Genomic DNA, 17934 nt, shown 5'->3' with positions numbered 1-17934 from the left:
AATAATTGAATGAAAAGACAAGAAGCTGCAAGAAAGACAGTGATAAGTGATACGTAAAACACGTCGAATTGAGGTTATTAAATCTCGACATTAAACATATTTTAATGGCCGTCGCGGACTGATAGTAACTGCCGGAGAGTCAACATGCACTCCGGTCAACGATTGAAAGTCACGTTGCATCCCGAAACCGGAGTTGTTGAGAAGAAACTTTGAAAACTCGAAGAATTTGAATTATGAGATAAATGATCATTGCAATATTTTACAGCCTTTCATAATTTCCGCAACTGTACGTTGTAAATATTCATGATACCCAAATTTATTGACAACCATGTGCCAATACGGAACTTTACCATTACAAGGTAAAGTCGTAATTGGTAAAGTCGTAATTTTCTGGTGAAACTACAGTGCATTTTGCAGTCCTGTCAATGTACTGCTGTTGCAAATTATGTTGTCCACTCGGAGACTGGGCCGAGCCCGGTAGCAGTGCAACGCCAGGACGACGCTTGAGAAGTCGTAGCAACCCCTGAGTCTTCGCCGTGTTCCAAACATCATATAAACTTAGATTAATACATGAACTACACTTTTATCTTACTAATAGCTAATAAGCCGAGGAATCGATACTTTTGAATGAAGAAGCGGGGAACAATGTTTTTCTGTGAACCGACAAAAATTACGTGCGCGTTTATTCATTCTGATAAAATTTCGTAAATTTTATTACCATCATAATATTGATACCCGAACGCTCAATAAATACTACATTTCAAAATTATTTTCAATTATTCTTCTTTTCTACTTCAGCTTCTTCTTCCTTTGATGGATTTTCAACCAATGCATTCTTTTTCGGTAGTTTCTCATCAAATCGAACTGTCAAAATGAATGAGATGATAAAGAACATAAAATAGCAATAAAATCCTTCGTGCAGACTAGAGAATAATCTTTGTTGCATCTATAAATTCAGTTGTATTAAAATATTTTTTGTTATAGAGATCTACCTGAACTGGCCTGATGAATCCGCAAATCAAGCCAACAACAGCGGACGTATTGAACAATTGCCACGTGGTTTTCCCAGGTTTTTGTGTGAATCCTTGAGCTCTGAAAATAATAAAATTACATGTATTAGATTTTCAGCTAAAAATTATTTTAAATGTTTTCCCCATTTTTTTCTGCAAATCTAATAAAAGAAATACGCAAAATATTTTTTAAAAAACTTACAATAAGACCATAACAACTGCCAAAACAATAAGAACAGATTGAATAGTTCTTTCTAAATGACCCATGTTATCCAATTGATGCTTTACAAGTGCTCCAGCTGGTTTATCAGTCATATCCAAATCGATTGGAAGATTTAATGTCCATACATATCCATGCATCCATATGCTTGAAATATTAAAATATGAATAAAAAAAGCACAAACTGAAAATAATAACTAACCTGGAAAACATAAAATCAAATAGATGGGAAGCCGTAAAAACTGCCAAAATAAATCGGAATGTTAGTGATAATAAATGTCTAACTTTTTGCTCAAATGGTCCAACAATTCCGTCTTCTTCGGGCTCCAAAATACGTGGGAGCGCCATGTTTTAAAGCTAAAGTTACTAAGAAATGCTCGACTTCAGTCCGAATTCGGAGACCATGGAAATGGACAGTGTGAGGAGAAAGAATATAGGAAATTGAGAGACATAGGCATTGAACGGGCGGCCTTGACATAGAAAAGACGGTCGATTTGAGAGAATTAGATATCGACAGAAGAAAGGAAAAGATTTGTTGGAAAATAAATTAAACTAGAAACAGCGACGATCTCCAAACTTCTAATTTAAAAAAAAAACCTAAAAAGAGTGAATTTACAAGTTGGTTAAAAAAACTTTATTGCATACTAAAAATGTAACATTTGATTTTATATTCTGAAACATTATTTGTTAACCATGATTTTATTCCTTAAAAGTTATAACATCTGGAGGCATCCCAACCTTACTGCGACTTTATAAGTTTTGATATTTCTAATATTAAACGTAATTAAAATATTAAAAACCTGCACAATACAATTGTACACAACTCTAGTTTTGATATTATTTTATGATGTTGATCAATTTCACGATATATAAAGTCCAATCCAATCACTCGGTTTGTACACAGAAAAAAAAGATGCACAAACGTTGCTCCTCCGGTCTTCATTCAACAGTATCGCTTCTTCGGCTTATTAGCTAATATCAAAGTGTAGTCTGTTCTCATCGTACTAACCTACGGTATACAGTCGAATGGGCGTAATAAAGGTTATATGATTTTTGGAACCTAGGGAAGACTCGGGGCTTTCTCCGACTTCCCAAGGGTCGTCCTGGCATTTCACTGCTGCTGGGCGGCCCAGTCCCCGAGGGGACAAAAACCTCTACAGTAACAATTTAAAGTAGACGTTGTGGCCACATGTTTCGAGTTTAATTGCTATTTTCCTTTCTATCTCGTTTGAAAAGATGTAGTACATGACCGATATCTCCGAAACAGTTACGGACGTCGCCGCGCCGCTTTGATTTATGAGTTCGTAGTTTTTATTTAATTTGTATGCACTTTTATCATGTAAGATTTATTAATAATTACACTTATTAGATGGTCATAAACAACTGTGGAATGTTTGAATTTTTGGAAAGAAACAACGAAGAAAATTAAAGAGAAAACCCTTAGTTTAGCAACTGCCGAAATCGGGCTAGATCATAATGAGGTACGGTCAAAAAAGGATGCAGAGAGAATCAACTATTGTGTGAATTTACGCAAGTGATAATATCCTCCATTATTCTTATGATTACTGACTGATTCACCATTTCCGTATCCGTCGTTTTGACTCTGAGAAATTGCTGATGGAGCAGCTGCATCATTTCCTCCTTGTGGTTCATATGATCCACCCGTGGCTCCCGGAGCAACCTGAAATTTTTAGTATAGTTTGGTTTTTCTGATTAAGTTTAAAAATACAGTTCAAACATTAACTTACATTATCACGTGGAGCTGGAACACGTCCCTTTTCATCATTCATAACTACTTCAGTATCTTGGCAAACACAAGTACCAGGAGTACCAGAAGGTCCTTGTTCTCCAGTTGGACCATTTGGTCCAGGCATTCCACCTGGTCCTGGTGCTCCTGGCGGTCCTGGCCATCCCTTCTCTCCAGGTGTTCCTGCGTATCCATCTTCTCCAGGCATACCAGCTGATCCTGGTGGTCCCCATGGTCCTGGTAATCCAGAATCTCCAGGTGGTCCTGGAATAACATGTGCTTCTGGTGTTCTTCCCTTATCTCCAATTGGTCCAGATTCTCCTGGTGGTCCAATTGGTCCTGCGAGTCCTGGATCTCCTGGTTTCCCTGGCATTCCATCGGATCCTGGTCTTCCTCCAATTCCATACTCTCCTGGATCACCTGGGAATCCTGGATGTCCTGGAACTCCACGTGGTCCTTGTGGACATGGAAGACATGGTGGTGGCTCGAAAACTCTTTCTGGAATACATGAGGCATTTGGAGTGGTTCCTGGTCGTCCTGGTGCTCCATCGGGTCCAGGTGCTCCTGGAAGAGCTGGAAGTCCAGAGTCTCCTGATGGTCCACGTTCTCCCGGAATACAGCAGGCTGTAAATATTAAATTATTTAACATCTAAGATTTTCAAAATTGTTTATAAATCTTACCTGGACACTCTTGAAATTGTGGTGAATCGGCAGCCAGCATTGATGGATTATAATGTCCATATCCAGCAGCCCTTTTCGTTACATTTCTTCCTCTCAAAAGCCCTTCTCTAACAGACATCATTTCAGTTTCTAAATCATTTGCGGATGCCTATAAAATCAGAAAGTTCGGAAATTAAACTTATATGTATAAGAAAATTTACCTGACAAAATTCGAAATCTCGCCTTGAGAACCGTGAAATGTTATCGACATAATTGTACATTGAAGGGACGAATAAAACAAGAATAAGAAGAGATGTGATCGAAAGAACTCCGGAAACGGCAATCAGAACTTGATAACTCTTTTCACGAGACTGAAAATAAAATATTGTATTTTTGAAGTATAAAATATGAAATCTTCAAATGCTTTTTGGAAAATGTGTAAGATGATATTTTCAGAAATTAAAAATTCTACATTGCGAAGAGCTACAAAATTCACCAAGATTGTTCTACACAGTTATAATCTGAAAATTTTAATAATTAATCATGCTCACCTCATCATATTCCTCTGTTTGTGGGTCCACGTACCCACTCGTTTGCGATTTCATCGCTGAAAGTTTCATATTTGAGGTTTAATTTTCAAATGTTACTGCTAAAATGAAAGCTTATAAAAAAAGAGTGAAATTAAACAGAAAAGAAAGGAAAATAAGAAGTTATGGAAGAAGATTCTGTTTGGAAACGATAGAGAGATGAGTATCATCATCAATTCTTCTGAGAGAGGGGGTCAAACCTCTTTTCGCTCTCTACTCTCTCACTCAATTTCTCTTTCTGTCAAATGTATCCGATCCAGAAGACGAGAGAACTGTATGTGAAGATGTCAGTGTCGGCGGAGATAAGAAAGGTTCTTCTCCTGAAAAGGAGGAAATGGGGTCACGTAGTGATTACACTCAACAATTCATTATCACTTTGAAAAAGGAAAATGGAATTCCGACAAGATGTAGAGTCTCGAAAAAATGAGAAATGAAAATGGGTGGAGTGATCGAAGGAATCACTTTTCATTTCATTTCACTTTCAATCCTAACACAGGAAATCTAAAAGTTGCAATTATAAGATATCAAAGGATCGAGAATCAGAGAAAAATTTGGGAAACTTCATAAATTTTTCTGCCAAAAAGTTTAAGTGTACTCTCAGTTTGGGCTTTCATATATACATATGACAATTTACGCCTGTTTTGTGGCAATTAATTGGTGGCGCCTGAAAAATGACGGGCGTTATGATTCTGCCAAGCAGATTTTTAACTAGTCCTTTCGACGATTGGCCTGAATCTATAGCCTGCGAATTATAGACGATAGGCGGTAAGTAGGCAGGCCTGCGGAGAGCTCATGGGCCTTAAGACGTGCCTACCATAAAAGTTTTACTAGAGTAATGCCATGACTCTGTCAGAAACCTAGAATACACTCATAAATTGACCGAAACATTCAATGTTTCTTCTTGCTGTAAAAACCTACTCATCTGTTTTTTTTGAGACTGTGCACTATTCGACAAATCGACTAAATCCTCTATAGAACTTCTCAGATTCAATGAAGTTTTGAGATGATAATGAGATGAGATGACTAATGAAAGTCCTCGAGATTATGCTAATTAGCTACCTAGCACCCAATGTGCACGTGAGATAATTACAGTATTTACCGCTACGGGCAATTTTCCTTTCTCCTACAAATCCCGTTTGTTATTGTTATTGACAACTGTGTGTGTTCGTTCCGAGAATATCCCGACAGGTTGATGTTATCAAGGTCATATGTCCTTCCCATTGTATCTTCCCGTTCATACTACTCATCCACATTTGCATATCATTCACACTTCTTTCATCATTCCCTAATATTTCCGATTTTCTTCTTAAGGCGAAATTTGATATGTTCTTTTTTATTTTTGTTGTATACCTTTAATTTTCAAGAAATTCGATTTTTCAGTTCTCTTCAAACCTAACTTTTCTACAGTAACCGGATGAATCCGGTAAGTTTTTAATTTCTAGGAGAGCTTGATCTTTGGCATAAAAAGCTTTCAAGTTTTCAAGTTGTCAGTGGAACAAAACATATAGCTGACCTAAATTCTTTTGCTACACCGAAAAAAAGCGAAAACAAAAGAAAGTTTTTTGACCTATAAATCTTTTTTTGCACTACCCACGGCCACCCCACAAGTGATAAGGACTTTCTCGAGGATAAATGACCCCGATGATATTGATGGTGGGGGAATGAGAAGAGGGATAAATGATAAAATGATAACGTAACCCAATTTTTTAATCTTTTCTTGTGTATTGCGCGCGCGGCGGGCGCCGCCACCACCCTATGCCCCCCGCTCACTTTGAAATTTCACTTTTCGATCCACACACTCACTCATACCTACCGTAGTACTTCTCTTCTCATCTACATTGTTTTCTAACCTTTTTCTAATTTCACTGCGTCTCTAGGTTTCTTATCGGTATCCGAGGGGATGTGATGATCCAATCATTCCCGCGCGATCTGTTGTTTGCCCCTCTTTGGCCCCGTTTTCTACAACGTTTTCTCTGGATAAGGATAGATGAAAGAGAAATTCAGAAATACTGCTATATTTTGTAGAAGAAACACTTTTTCATTCATTTTTTGTTACTAACTTCTAATTCTTTATAATATTTCAGGTAACCGAGGTTGTCGAAGAGACCGTCGTCGTTACCTCAGCCACTGCTCCAGAACAAAAAAAGAAAAAGAAATCAGTGAAAGAGGTGAAGAGGAGTAAAACTAAAAAGGACGAAAACCAAAAGTAAGTTGCAGTTTTAAATTGTTTTTTTCACCATATCAAATTATAATATTCCAGCGACATACCTGACAGTCGACCAAAGTTCTTGTGCGTTCCTTTGGGCCGGCCAAGCTTATTGAGAAAAGGCCGAAAGGCTTCTTACACATTTTCAAGTGAAGACTTGAGAAAAGAAACTCAAGAAATTGAAGTTAAGAAGACCAATATCTTTACGTTTTTCTTCGATACAAATACAATCAGCAAGAATGAAAAACAACGCCAAAGAAGAGTGAGTTGAAGGGGCTTTTAAAGAACAACTAATTTTAATATTATTCCCAGTATGTAGACAGATTTAAATGTTCAAACCAGTTTTACTCTAAAAATTGGTTTAAAAAAACGGAAGCAGACAATCAGACAACCAATTTTTTTGGTCTAAAAATTTTTGTCTCAAATTATTGTTTAATATTACCCTATTTTCTCTATGTATGGCATTCAAGTATATTTTCCGATCAATCAATTTGAGTGCAACTCCAATAGGGGCGCAATACTAATAGAGAAACTATGTTTACTAATTCAGAGTCATCATCTCGCCCGATTCATTGAATAAATTAATTAATTTTTCAGCTATCGAACGTTCTCGCTGACAACGAACTATTCGCGTCAGATGATCTACCGGTGTGTCACCGGTCTTCAAATCGGATTTAGCTTATTTTCATTCATCATTGTCTGTGTTGCTCTCCCAATTATGTACAATCATGTCCAGAATACTATTACCTATGTCGACAGAGAAATGGCTTATTGCGAAGTAAGATTTTTATATTTCTATTGTATAAAATTTTTTTCAACTCTTCAGAGATCAAACGACGAGGCTGCACTTGAACTTCAATACGGCAAGATGAGAATGACTGGAAACCGTACCGCTCGTGGTGCCTATGGTAGCGGAGCTTCACATGGCTTCAGACCAACAGCCTATGGAGATGAAATCACTGGAGCTCCACTTGAAACTGAATGTCCAGGATGTTGCATTCCAGGACCACCAGGTCCACGTGGATCATCTGGAACACCAGGAAAACCTGGACTTCCAGGAAACGCTGGAAAGCCAGGAATGCCAGGAACTACTCCAAATCAAACATGCCCACTCAACCAAGTTCGTGAGCCACCACCGTGCCGTCCATGTCCAAAGGGACCACCAGGAATCAAGGGATGGCCAGGATTCCCAGGAGATGTTGGGCCACCAGGACCACCAGGACTTAAGGGAATTGATGGTGAAGACGGAGCACCAGGAGAGACTGGACCAACTGGACCACCAGGATACAGAGGAGGACCAGGAGCTCCTGGAGATAAGGGACCAACTCCAGAAGGTGACTTGAAGGAGGGACCACCAGGAGACGAAGGACCACCAGGACCAATTGGAGCTCCAGGAATGCCTGGATTACCAGGAAGAAACGGATTGACCGGAGGACAAGGAGAACGAGGATGGCCGGGAGTTTCTGGAGAATCTGGTGAGCCAGGATATCCAGGACCAGAAGGACCAATGGGAGGACAAGGACCACCAGGTGAGTCTTGAACAACTATTTTTATTCCAAAACTTATTGAAATTTCCAGGAGAGCCAGGAGTCTGTGTCTGTCAAAACGTTGATAGTATTCTTTTGATCAATCCAGGACCACAGCCACGCATTCGTGCCGATGACTACAACAGTGATGACGGATATGGTGGAAGTCGTGGAGGAGGAGATCGTGCCGGATACCAAGGTTACGGTAGAAAGTAGTCATTCGACTTTCAGATATTCTTCTATCAATTAACATTAAAAAGACCTCGATGACTTCTCATTCAAAATGCGTGTACATTGTTCATTTGTTTGTTTCCCAAATACATTCCCACTTGCTTTTAGTAATGTTTTTGACTGTTTGATTCTCGTAGTTATTCTCATGATGACATGGTTCTTTAATAATAATAATAATAATAAAGATACATTAATAATTTTTGAATTCTCAAAAATTCTCAAAGTTGATAACCAGATATCCAACATCATCAGACGGATCATATATCAATTGAAAGAGGGGCAGAAATCGGACACTTTTTCCATTTTACACACACGCTACACGACATAAACTATACATTTGTGAAAAGTGAATCCCTCTCTCTCTCTCTATACATCATCCAAGAAAGTGATCATCATCAAGAGCATGAATTTTGGGGGCAGAAGAAGAGCATTGTACACAATTCTCTCATTCGCCACTGAGCAATTCGCGCGCCCTCGCCGCCAAAATTGAATTTCAAGGAAGAATCCAAAAGAAGGATGATGCGAGGATAAGGCAGGACTTTCTTCACTTGCATGTCACTTTGTATATTTCATTTCACTTTTATCTAATAAAATTACATGATTCACTTGAAATGTTCAATGTTGTTGTTTTAAAAACCACCGAAACTGTTGAAAACCTATTACTCTGAAGAAATAAAGGCACGAGAGTGATTGTGGAAACCCCAAAACGATGAGCATGGTTCAATTGTGCGAAAAAACTCACATAAGCTTGTTCAAGGTTTTAACACTCTTTACAAAAGTTTAGATTTGAACAAAGATTTATCAAGCCTCAAATTTCCAACTGATGTAATATGGTTTTTTGGAGTAAAACATTTTTCATCAGAAATTCAGTGGCATTTCCAGGTTCTCATTATTCGAGCTCATCTTTCATGGAGTTTTTCACAACTTTGAAGGGGCTCAACGTTCATGTCATTTTTCAATAAATCTTGTATCAAAGTTTATTGTGGCCTGAGAAGACAAAAAGTTTCGTGGGATCGACGCCGGCGGTGCTCAAACTGGCATTTCTTCTTCTTTTTTTCCGCTTCATATCGATCTCTAACTTCTTATCGTCTCTCTACTCTCTTTTCCTATACATTTTTTCCCTCTCTTTCTTCTGTCATCTACACACTCCTTTTTCTCTTTTCTTCTTTTTGTGCCATGGCTCACGGAGCCAAAGATGTGTGTGAGAGAAAAGAGAATAAAGTATGTGGATGGAGGTCCGAGTGTATGTGCTCTCTCTGGGAGCCCCCCGAAGAGCAGACACGATTCTCCACTACACACCCCAGTTTTCCAACCACCCCCACCAAGAACATTTTTTGTCATGGTCTCTTCTCCCTTTTTCTGTTTTTTTTCATTCCCTTCCGGTTACTTTTTTTCCGAAAATATAGGAAAGAACGCTTATTTTTTCCAATTAATTTTTCTCAAGAAGCTGCGTTTGTTGGATTTTCAAGCTCTAGCGGTTTTAATTTTTCATTAATTGCACCGAATTTTGTTATTTGAAAAACTATTTTTTTTGTTTAATATTGGACTAAAAAAGATTTTTGAATAAAAAACTATTGAAATTTAGTTTTAATCAATTGCATTTAAAAGTATCTTTAAAGTTTCGTACTCAAAATTTCCAAATTTTCTAATTCAAATTGTTCCACTGCCGATAAATTTGTAGGATCTTATTTGAAAGGCCCTTTTCAAATGGCGTAGGTTACAGAAAAATTTAGAAGTGAGCTGAAATTTTTTCTTTGTCCAAATACTTTATTGCTATATAATAGTATAATAGATAGTCAATTATTTTGAAACAGCAAACTTGCAGCCTGCACAACTTGCAGACTTTCGATTTACAGAAATTAGCCAGGCGCCCGTGGAATTCCTATTGGAAAGATAGTAATTTTTAGGCCCAAATTTTTTTACCTTTGCAATGATTTTTCAAGTCTAATTTATTCAATAAGGAATATATGAATACGAAACTGTCACCATTGAAGATCCTTTTTGCCCAACTAGCCCTTTAACGGTTCCCAAGTTCTGTAGTTTGCTCCAAATGTTCTCAATCTATCAAAAGTGCAACCTTTATCCAATTGACGAGTGTGAGTTGCTTAGTCTTCACTGACTGGAACTTTGGTGCATCCCTCAAAACAATATTACACCATTTTGCAAAAAGAACCCATTTTCTTTTTCGTTTTGAAAACCCCAAAAATCTTCGAAAATGTTGCCATCTCGTTGTATTTCTTTTTAGTTTTGAACCGTCTGTCAATCATTTCTTATCTCTGTGTCCCTTCACTTTCTATGATCTTTCCTTAATCCATGGTGGTATTTTGTTCGTCCTTTTTACTTTTCCGAAAACTCGCGTCGAATACTTTCGAGTCTTTGCAAAACCCGAAACGTTTTCCTGAAAACTAGATATTTAAAGATTCAATGAGGCGAATAATTAAAGAATGTGAGAATATTCTGCAAAAGAGAAATATAGAGAGTGAGAATGAGAGAGAAAAAGAGCAAAAAATTACTCTCTTCTTATTTTCCGCACCGTCGTCATTTCACGGACGCGGAGAAGAAGAAAGAATTTTTTGACGGATGACATTTGGCGCCCCGGTTCTACTCCACTCCTCCTCTCAATTCATCTCTTCTCAGCTCCCGGAGCCCGCCAATTAATCACTGGAGCACCCGAGTTGAAGAGAGTACGAGAGACGAAGAGACGCAGATACGGCGGTAGTGTTGATGAAACTCTTTTATTGTTCTTCTTTTTTCTCTTCTTTCGCTTCTGTGAATGTGTGGTGAGGGCCGTAAAGATTTTTCTTTAGTTTTGCAGTTTTCAGTGTGTATAATTTTGTAGTTATGGACAAGATGAATGACTTGATGCATTACCAAAAGTTTTGCAATTAGGAAAAAAAGCTATTTCAAAATTGTGTTTTTTTTTAGAAAATTATTAATAACTCTCAATTTCAAATAGTTTTTTTTCTATTTCACGACATTCAATTTATAATTGAAGTTCAAATGTAGAGTTATTTTTTTGTAAATTAATCATGTTAGTGAAACATATTTTTTTCCAACTTACAATAAACCATGGCTCACTGTTCTTGTTGATCGAAATTTTTTTTTTCATTTTTAAAATTACGTCGATATGAAAATGTAGTGCTGAAAACATCAAGACTTATTTTGAAAATATATTTGGATTTCTAAAAATATTGTTTATTTAAAATACTTCAAGTGGGGCATCCAGAGGTGGAACTTTATTCCCTTAACATTTTATTGTCGAAACTGAAATTTTCCTGATTTATTTTTTCTAAATAATCCTTTTTCATCTTCATCCTTAAAAATATTTCTAATCTAATCGGTTCTTCTCATCGTTTTCTTCCACACAATTCAATGTGTCCCAACTCTTTACCCATCTCTTCACAAAAATGTCAATTTCTGTTCAATTTCCCATGGGAGTTCGATTTTCCGTTTCCCATCCTTTTCCAAACTCGGAGAGCTTGGGGCAACTCAAGAAAAAAAACATTTGGAATACGGATTCCTTAAGATGTGCATCAAAGTACTAGACCTCCTCTTCTTCTAGATCTACTTTCTTTTTCCCCGTATTCACTTCTTTTGTCCCAAATTTCTTTTCATTCCAAATTGGATTCAGTTCCCCTGAGAAGCTCGCCTGAGCCGGCGGGTCACATTAGAGAGTACTACTCTTCTTTTTTCCCGAAAATTTCAATTTGACAGAGTGATTTCAAATAGGGACTAGTACCGAAAAAACATTTTGGGCGGAGTTGTAAACGGTGAAAAAAGTTTAAAAGTTTGAATTTATCTTGAGTTCGGACTTCCTTTCGTTCTAAAAGTATATTGCACAAACACAGGTTTTTTTCGAACTCCAAAACTTGACTTCTAGTTGAAGTATATGTTTAGTTAGTTTTCTAATAAATATAGTTCATTCTAGGACTATTCCCATATTTCCTACCTGCCATTTTTCTTGCCTACAGCAATTTTTCAGTGTCGCTGGGAACTCTTGTATATGATATACATTTCTCCCATTTTAACTTTTTGTTGAAAGTTTCTTCTATGTCATGCCAGTAAACATGCGTGTAGGCAGATAGTTTATTTTGTGCAGTTTGCACTTTTGCGCTTGCTCTGATGTTTTTCTCTCAAATTGATTTTTATTCTATCCAATTGGCATTTTCATTTCTTATCTGTTTCCCATTATCTTCCACAAATTTCCCTCTCTTTTTTCGCCTCATTTTCCGTTTCCAATCCCATCATTTTTCGTTCATTTGCTCCCCACCAATTTTTCCTCAATCGTCTCATGACCTCAAATTGATGGATCACTTTCTCACCTATATCTCTAAATCTCCATGTCTATTCATACTATCTCATCTTCATCTCGAATATCAATCAAAAGTCATCCAAGAATTCTCGTCTCATGAAAATGTCAACACAAACAAAATGTGCTTGAGCTAATTGTTTTTTGTGGGGTGGAACTTTTTGTGCAAGAGCCTGAAATAGCTAAAGCATATAAAATCTACAGTAATCCCTTCATAATTGATCCTCTGGTACTCCATCATTATTGCATGCAGACTCAGAAATGGATTCTAAAACAATTATTCATCAATTGTCCTCTTCTTTTCTTTCTTTTATTTTTCACCATGCACATTTTTCTCTTTCTGCATCGAAAGATTTATAAAATAAAAACTTCAATAAAAATTTTCCTAATTTTCAGATGAGATAGGATTGATAATTTTTATTCGTATTTCACACACACGTAGAAAAAAGAAGAGCCATCACTAAAAACTACATGATTACTTGCCGCCGGTCTGTAGGTAAGATATATTGAGCATGAAGTTTGAATTATTGAATATTATTCAGGTCAATGGGTGTTTTTGTGTGTCGCGACAACATCAATCTCATCACGAATCATCGACGATCAATGGGACAGCGGCAAGCAAAGCAACACATGCAGGTTGGTAATAGTTTTGATATGGGGAATTTTTTTTTCGGAAACTAAAATTTATGCGAACTTCTGTGATGTTTTTTAAAATGTTTTATCATTCCTGTTTGGCATTCCCCAATTTTAAACATTTATTTCTGCAGGCTGGCGTCAAACTTTATCATCAACGACATTACGCACAGGCTATCAATAAATGGAGACAGTCTCTGAACAGGTTAAAGTAAGTCTTTCAGACGACTCCTCTTCTTTTCTATAACGTCCATTTTCAGCAATGCAGAAGACCGGTTTATCACTCTCGGATACCTTGCTCAAGCTCTTTGCGACCAGGGAGAATACGAAGGAATGCTTTCATATGCTCTATCACAAATGCAGTTGGCAACCGATCAAAACGATTCAGCAATGAAATGCGAGGCATTTTTGAATCTAGCAAAAGCCTATGAACGATTAGCAGATTTCACGAAAGCCCTCCAGTATGGCAAAGCATCGTTAGAACATCCTTCGATGGATCCCAGGACGCCTGGTTATGCACATTTAAGTAAGAATTTTCAATAGGTTCTAGACAAAACTGTGGCTATTTCAGCAATAGCACTTGCACACTTAGGAATGTCCCAGTTCCAACAGTGTCTGGAAAGTTTCGAGTCAGCAATGAATGTTGCCAATGAGACATCGGATAGGTTACTCGAATTGCAAATTTGTGTTGGTCTAGGATCTCTTTTTACTCTTTTGAGGTAACCGTACAGAAATGAAAAATAACACATTTTTATTTTCAGAGATATCACTAAAGCTCTGATATTTCTTCGAAATGCTCTCGCAATTGTTCAATCTGTTACTGTTGATGATGTTCATGCAAAGTATCGTTGTTTGATACTTTATCATTTATCAGTTGCTCTAAGGATGAAAGGAAGTCTGGTTGATGCCAAGGAAGCATGCGATGTAAGTTTTTATTTAAAGTTTAAGAACTTCAAAAAGTATTGAATGATTCCAGGAAGCTTCCCAGCTAGCTGTTGAGATGGGTAATCGAGCGATCCATGCAAGATGTATGTGCAGTTTAGCAGATATTTATAGAGAATTGGGAGAGAGTGAAGCCAAAGAGACTATCACTGTGAGTAATTTTAAATTCTCAGTTATTTCAGTAAAAAAACGTTATGCTTGAAAAGTTAATAATAACAACTAACTTTCATTAAAACTTGTATTAGAAATCAATGAGTTTTTTTTTTCTATTGTTAGATAATAAACTCTTTCTTACAGAAATCCTGGGCAAGATACGAAGATGCTTATCGTGTAATGCGCGGAGCAAATGATAAAATGGGCGAAGTAAGTGGCCAAAAAACCTTCAATTATTTATTGGTACAACCAAATACCTCATAAAACCAAAAGCTCACATCCAGGTCTCAATTTCTTTTCCCATTAAATAACTTTTACGACTTTCCCATAAATCTTGAAGCTTTGTGGTTGACACAATCTCACATAGAGATCAGACAACATGAGTATATTTCTGGGGAATTGTGAGAAAATAATTTTAATAAGTTCTGAGTGTTTTTCAGGTATTAGTGCTCTCGTCAATGGCAAAAAGTGCATCTGAAAGTCGATCTCATTACACTGGACAATGTGAATGTCAAGCTATTCAATTGAATAAAAAGTGTATTGAAATTGCAAATCAGATAGGGTGCAAGGTACAAAATCGATAGGATGATTCCACAAAACTTCAAAATTTTGTTTCAGCACGTTGTCTTAAAGTGCCATCTCCGACTAGCCGAACTATATTCTCAACTGAATGATGACGATTCTGAGGAAACTGCTCGAAGAGCTGCGTCTCGGTTAACACAAGAAATGCAATTGTTTTGTAACTTCTGCGGTCAAAGATATGGATTGAAGGATGAGAGTCTTCAAGCTCTTAGGTGTTCGCATATTTTCCATGAAAAGTATGAATGAGTTTCAGAGATTCTAAAAATAAAGTTGTAATGTTTCAGATGCTTACACACGTATCTCCTACAAAGAACAGATCAAACCTGCCCGAAATGTAGATGCAGAGCTGTTTTATCGGACAATATCTCGATACGAAGTTCTATTGCTTCAACAATTGATGTTCAGAGTCCTAGCAGTAAGATTTTTATTATAAACATTTATACTTGAAAATTTATTCGAAAAAATATTAAACTATGAAGCCGAAATTTGAAGTCAACTTTTGTAGAGTATTCAGCAAAAAACATGGTAAAGAAGTTGTCCAAGTTTTAGTTCAAAGCGAACTTTTTCTTCTGAAAACTATTCTAATAGTATTTTTAAAGGTTTATTTTTTATCATTATTGAAAAAATATTTTTTGAATGTCAGCGCGTAATCAATAAACTTTAATTTCAGCGTCTTTCGCCCCACCGGGAGGTGTTGCCACTCCACTTGTCTCAGCAGCTGCCGAACTTGGAGATATCACACCACAAGCCACATTAACACGACGTTCACAACAGGACAAGATTCTTCGTGGCGCCGAGAAAGATATTGATCGAGTTGATCGAAGTCTTGCTAGGCTAAAATCACAACAATCTGCAGCGGCGAATGCATGTTCAGCAGTTGCAGTTCCGTCACCTGAAGTACCTTCAACAACGGCTTCTTGTGCTTCCGAACCGATTCTTACTGCATCGACGACATCGCAGTCACACACGCATTCGAATGCAAATCATAAACCACCACCACCTCCACGGAAACCTTGTTGCTCACAGGTAATATTATTGAAGGAGTTTAAATGATCTTTCTGAACTTTAAATTTTTTCATATGACCTTAAATTGTATTTTGAGAAATCACCTAAATTTGAATGTTTTCAGGCAGCCCTACCTCCATCATCAATAGTAGCTCTTCCTCCAGCAATGCCACTAGCAGAAGATGGTCCTCTTGTGATAACTCACACGCCTACAGTAACAGATGTTTGAAGCCTCAATACAAACTGCAATCATCCCCTCGAAATCCCTTGTTTTGTGATATCATTTATCGTTTTTTTTTAAATAGGAATCTTCAAAATTTTGAATTTCTAGTCTTCTACATTGTCACCCACCAGTTTCTTTCCTGCTCATGTTCACTTTTCAATCTTTTTTTTCAATTAATCTTTTAGAAGTTATTCTTATTTTTATTTTTGATCTCAATTCATATGTTTCAAAGTTTTAATTCTTTCCATAAAAATTTGTTTCAATTTTTGAATATGATGAAATCTTGTGCATGATAACACCCACAAGCTGAAACTTTGTGTGATAGTTGTCCATCTCATTGAGAAAAATTCTGAAAATAGATGAACCCACATGATTTTATTCTCTAAAACTTCAACATTTAACAGAAAAAAATTCAAAATCGGGGGAATTTTTAAACGGTGAAAGCAATTTTGAATTGAAAACTGTGTACGGGCTTAGGAGAACTTAAACATAGATAACCGCTGTATTTTTTAACTCCATCTTCCAATATTTGAATTCAAAACTTAACTAGCATAAAAATTTTAAAGATGACCTCTGTAAACTGTAATAATTAAAAGTTGGGCAGCAATCTTTGTATGATCTAAATCAAAATGTTATCTATATTTCAAAGAACTGTAAAGTGATAAGTTTCCAAAAAATCTTATAGTTTTTTAAGTGATTATGATTATTGTAGTCATCATAATTTCTTTAAACACTACAGACGCCTTTCAGAATAATGTCATCATTTTACCTCTTAAAATTTTAAACTTTGTCCGACAGTCTCTCAACTTCCGTCTCTAATCAAAAAAATCATTTCCTGACTTGAAAACTATAAAACCCAACGCATGAATGCACTGAGACCATTCAACTGATAACCATTATTTCCTGGCTACACAAACCTATTACTTCATACATATTCCAAAACCACCCAAGCCAGCTTGCCAAAATAGCGCGAAATTTTGAATTTTCAGATTTCCACTATATTTCCAGATATTTAATCAATCAATTTTTAAGTGAACTTCCCACCATGCACCAAAAAATTCAATGGAAAAATCGCGTTGGCTTACGAAATGACAAAGCTTCCACAAACACAGGGAGTTCTTAATTTCATTCAGAAATATCTTTACAATTCTACAAACTACAATTTTGAAGATGGGAGCACTCAAGCTATTAATGTACCATATCCAGATTCAGGTGTCTATGAAAATTACATACTTCATTATCCAGATGCTACGTGAGTTCTTATCTTGAATTTTGGTCCTAATTATTTTTTTTAATTTCAGGAGCACTGAACTTTTGGACATAAATATTGATCAATTATACAGTGAAGTTATGGTTCTGACTGACCCAAAGATTGAGAGGTACTCAATTTATTTTTATGTTTAACAGCCGGTTTTTGCAATTTAGAAGCTTGAAATGTAGACTTCTTCATTATCAAAATTTTCAGAGCATATGAATATATTCTTGAGGAACGCGATCCAGGAACTTCATCCACTAATATCCTGGTCACCGTCGGCGTTGAGTGAGTTACAATTATAACAACTATTTACATATTCCAAAGTTTTACCTTTTTAGTGATATAGCTGCATTTGATGGAAGTGCATCCAGTTATATGCATCAACTTCAACAAAAATACAATTTCCGTTCGATCGTGGTCTCGATTGGACCAAATCCAAATTACCTGGAAGTTTTGGCTGAGAGCCCAGATTGGTATTTCACTGCAACTGATTCTAACGGAAAATGGGTTGCTGAACAGATTTCAAGAATTATTTGTCATTTGTAAGCATAATTCTGAAATAACTAAAATAAATAATGTTTTATTCCAATTTTGGTTTAAATATTCATATGTGTTTGCGAGGTACAAAATACTTTTTATGAATTTA

The 17934-nt window shown here is 36.6% G+C and overlaps 7 protein-coding genes and 7 non-coding genes across 14 annotated transcripts; 7 read left to right on the top strand and 7 right to left on the bottom strand.

The window, feature by feature from the left end:
* Window positions 1–6: 6 nt before the first annotated feature.
* T14B4.12 lies at window positions 7–177 on the top strand. The gene has a single exon (NR_051262.1). It is a non-coding gene; the product is annotated as an Unclassified non-coding RNA T14B4.12 (non-coding RNA).
* Window positions 178–666: 489 nt separating this feature from the next.
* On the bottom strand, window positions 667–1672 carry T14B4.5 (uncharacterized protein). The gene is made up of 4 exons (NM_062967.2): window positions 1432–1672; window positions 1213–1377; window positions 993–1092; window positions 667–946 (listed from the first exon to the last, which is right to left on the bottom strand). Exons 1-4 carry the CDS (start codon window positions 1575–1577, stop codon window positions 773–775), a joined length of 585 nt encoding a protein of 194 aa, NP_495368.1. The 5' UTR covers window positions 1578–1672; the 3' UTR covers window positions 667–772.
* Window positions 1596–1634, bottom strand: T14B4.20 (uncharacterized protein; the record flags this gene model as incomplete). The annotated part of the gene is made up of 1 exon (NM_001361862.1): window positions 1596–1634. The coding sequence occupies one exon, from the start codon at window positions 1632–1634 to the stop codon at window positions 1596–1598; it is 39 nt and encodes a 12-aa protein (NP_001348717.1).
* Window positions 1673–2180: 508 nt separating the features above from the next.
* On the top strand, window positions 2181–2366 carry T14B4.10. Its single transcript, NR_051261.1, has one exon. It is a non-coding gene; the product is annotated as a small nuclear RNA T14B4.10 (small nuclear RNA).
* A 197-nt stretch (window positions 2367–2563) lies between these two features.
* Window positions 2564–4243, bottom strand: dpy-2 (Cuticle collagen dpy-2). Its single transcript, NM_062966.9, has 5 exons — window positions 4188–4243; window positions 3858–4007; window positions 3658–3805; window positions 2978–3600; window positions 2564–2910 (listed from the first exon to the last, which is right to left on the bottom strand). The coding sequence occupies exons 1-5, from the start codon at window positions 4239–4241 to the stop codon at window positions 2743–2745; spliced, it is 1143 nt and encodes a 380-aa protein (NP_495367.1). The 5' UTR covers window positions 4242–4243; the 3' UTR covers window positions 2564–2742.
* Window positions 4244–4400: 157 nt separating this feature from the next.
* T14B4.13 lies at window positions 4401–4510 on the bottom strand. The gene has a single exon (NR_051260.1). It is a non-coding gene; the product is annotated as an Unclassified non-coding RNA T14B4.13 (non-coding RNA).
* A 359-nt stretch (window positions 4511–4869) lies between these two features.
* Window positions 4870–5091, bottom strand: T14B4.15. Its single transcript, NR_051259.2, has one exon. It is a non-coding gene; the product is annotated as an Unclassified non-coding RNA T14B4.15 (non-coding RNA).
* A 512-nt stretch (window positions 5092–5603) lies between these two features.
* On the top strand, window positions 5604–7524 carry T14B4.19 (Tantalus domain-containing protein). The gene is made up of 5 exons (NM_001383870.2): window positions 5604–5646; window positions 6308–6429; window positions 6484–6691; window positions 7027–7207; window positions 7256–7524. Exons 1-4 carry the CDS (start codon window positions 5638–5640, stop codon window positions 7105–7107), a joined length of 420 nt encoding a protein of 139 aa, NP_001370965.1. The 5' UTR covers window positions 5604–5637; the 3' UTR covers window positions 7108–7207; window positions 7256–7524.
* Window positions 5843–5991, bottom strand: T14B4.14. Its single transcript, NR_051258.1, has one exon. It is a non-coding gene; the product is annotated as an Unclassified non-coding RNA T14B4.14 (non-coding RNA).
* On the top strand, window positions 6308–8386 carry dpy-10 (Cuticle collagen dpy-10). The gene is made up of 5 exons (NM_001348636.5): window positions 6308–6429; window positions 6484–6691; window positions 7027–7207; window positions 7256–7958; window positions 8008–8386. Exons 2-5 carry the CDS (start codon window positions 6669–6671, stop codon window positions 8169–8171), a joined length of 1071 nt encoding a protein of 356 aa, NP_001335511.1. The 5' UTR covers window positions 6308–6429; window positions 6484–6668; the 3' UTR covers window positions 8172–8386.
* A 2259-nt stretch (window positions 8387–10645) lies between these two features.
* Window positions 10646–10927, top strand: T14B4.18. The gene has a single exon (NR_051257.1). It is a non-coding gene; the product is annotated as an Unclassified non-coding RNA T14B4.18 (non-coding RNA).
* On the bottom strand, window positions 10659–10940 carry T14B4.17. The gene has a single exon (NR_051256.1). It is a non-coding gene; the product is annotated as an Unclassified non-coding RNA T14B4.17 (non-coding RNA).
* Window positions 10941–12891: 1951 nt separating this feature from the next.
* On the top strand, window positions 12892–16302 carry rpy-1 (43 kDa receptor-associated protein of the synapse homolog). The gene is made up of 13 exons (NM_001393105.1): window positions 12892–12991; window positions 13038–13131; window positions 13263–13339; window positions 13389–13654; window positions 13700–13847; window positions 13890–14052; window positions 14105–14221; window positions 14368–14433; window positions 14664–14792; window positions 14842–15041; window positions 15090–15220; window positions 15476–15831; window positions 15935–16302. Exons 2-13 carry the CDS (start codon window positions 13042–13044, stop codon window positions 16037–16039), a joined length of 1848 nt encoding a protein of 615 aa, NP_001379705.1. The 5' UTR covers window positions 12892–12991; window positions 13038–13041; the 3' UTR covers window positions 16040–16302.
* Window positions 16303–16909: 607 nt separating this feature from the next.
* On the top strand, window positions 16910–17878 carry C18H9.6 (uncharacterized protein). Its single transcript, NM_062963.6, has 4 exons — window positions 16910–17285; window positions 17335–17412; window positions 17499–17573; window positions 17627–17878. The coding sequence occupies exons 1-4, from the start codon at window positions 17122–17124 to the stop codon at window positions 17832–17834; spliced, it is 525 nt and encodes a 174-aa protein (NP_495364.3). The 5' UTR covers window positions 16910–17121; the 3' UTR covers window positions 17835–17878.
* The last annotated feature ends 56 nt before the right edge of the window (window positions 17879–17934 follow it).

Source organism: Caenorhabditis elegans, chromosome II (assembly GCF_000002985.6).
Source record: "Caenorhabditis elegans chromosome II".
Lineage (NCBI taxonomy): Eukaryota > Metazoa > Nematoda > Chromadorea > Rhabditida > Rhabditidae > Caenorhabditis > Caenorhabditis elegans.
The sequence above is the reverse complement of the archived record's forward strand: the minus strand, read 5'-3'. Positions and strand labels throughout refer to the sequence as shown.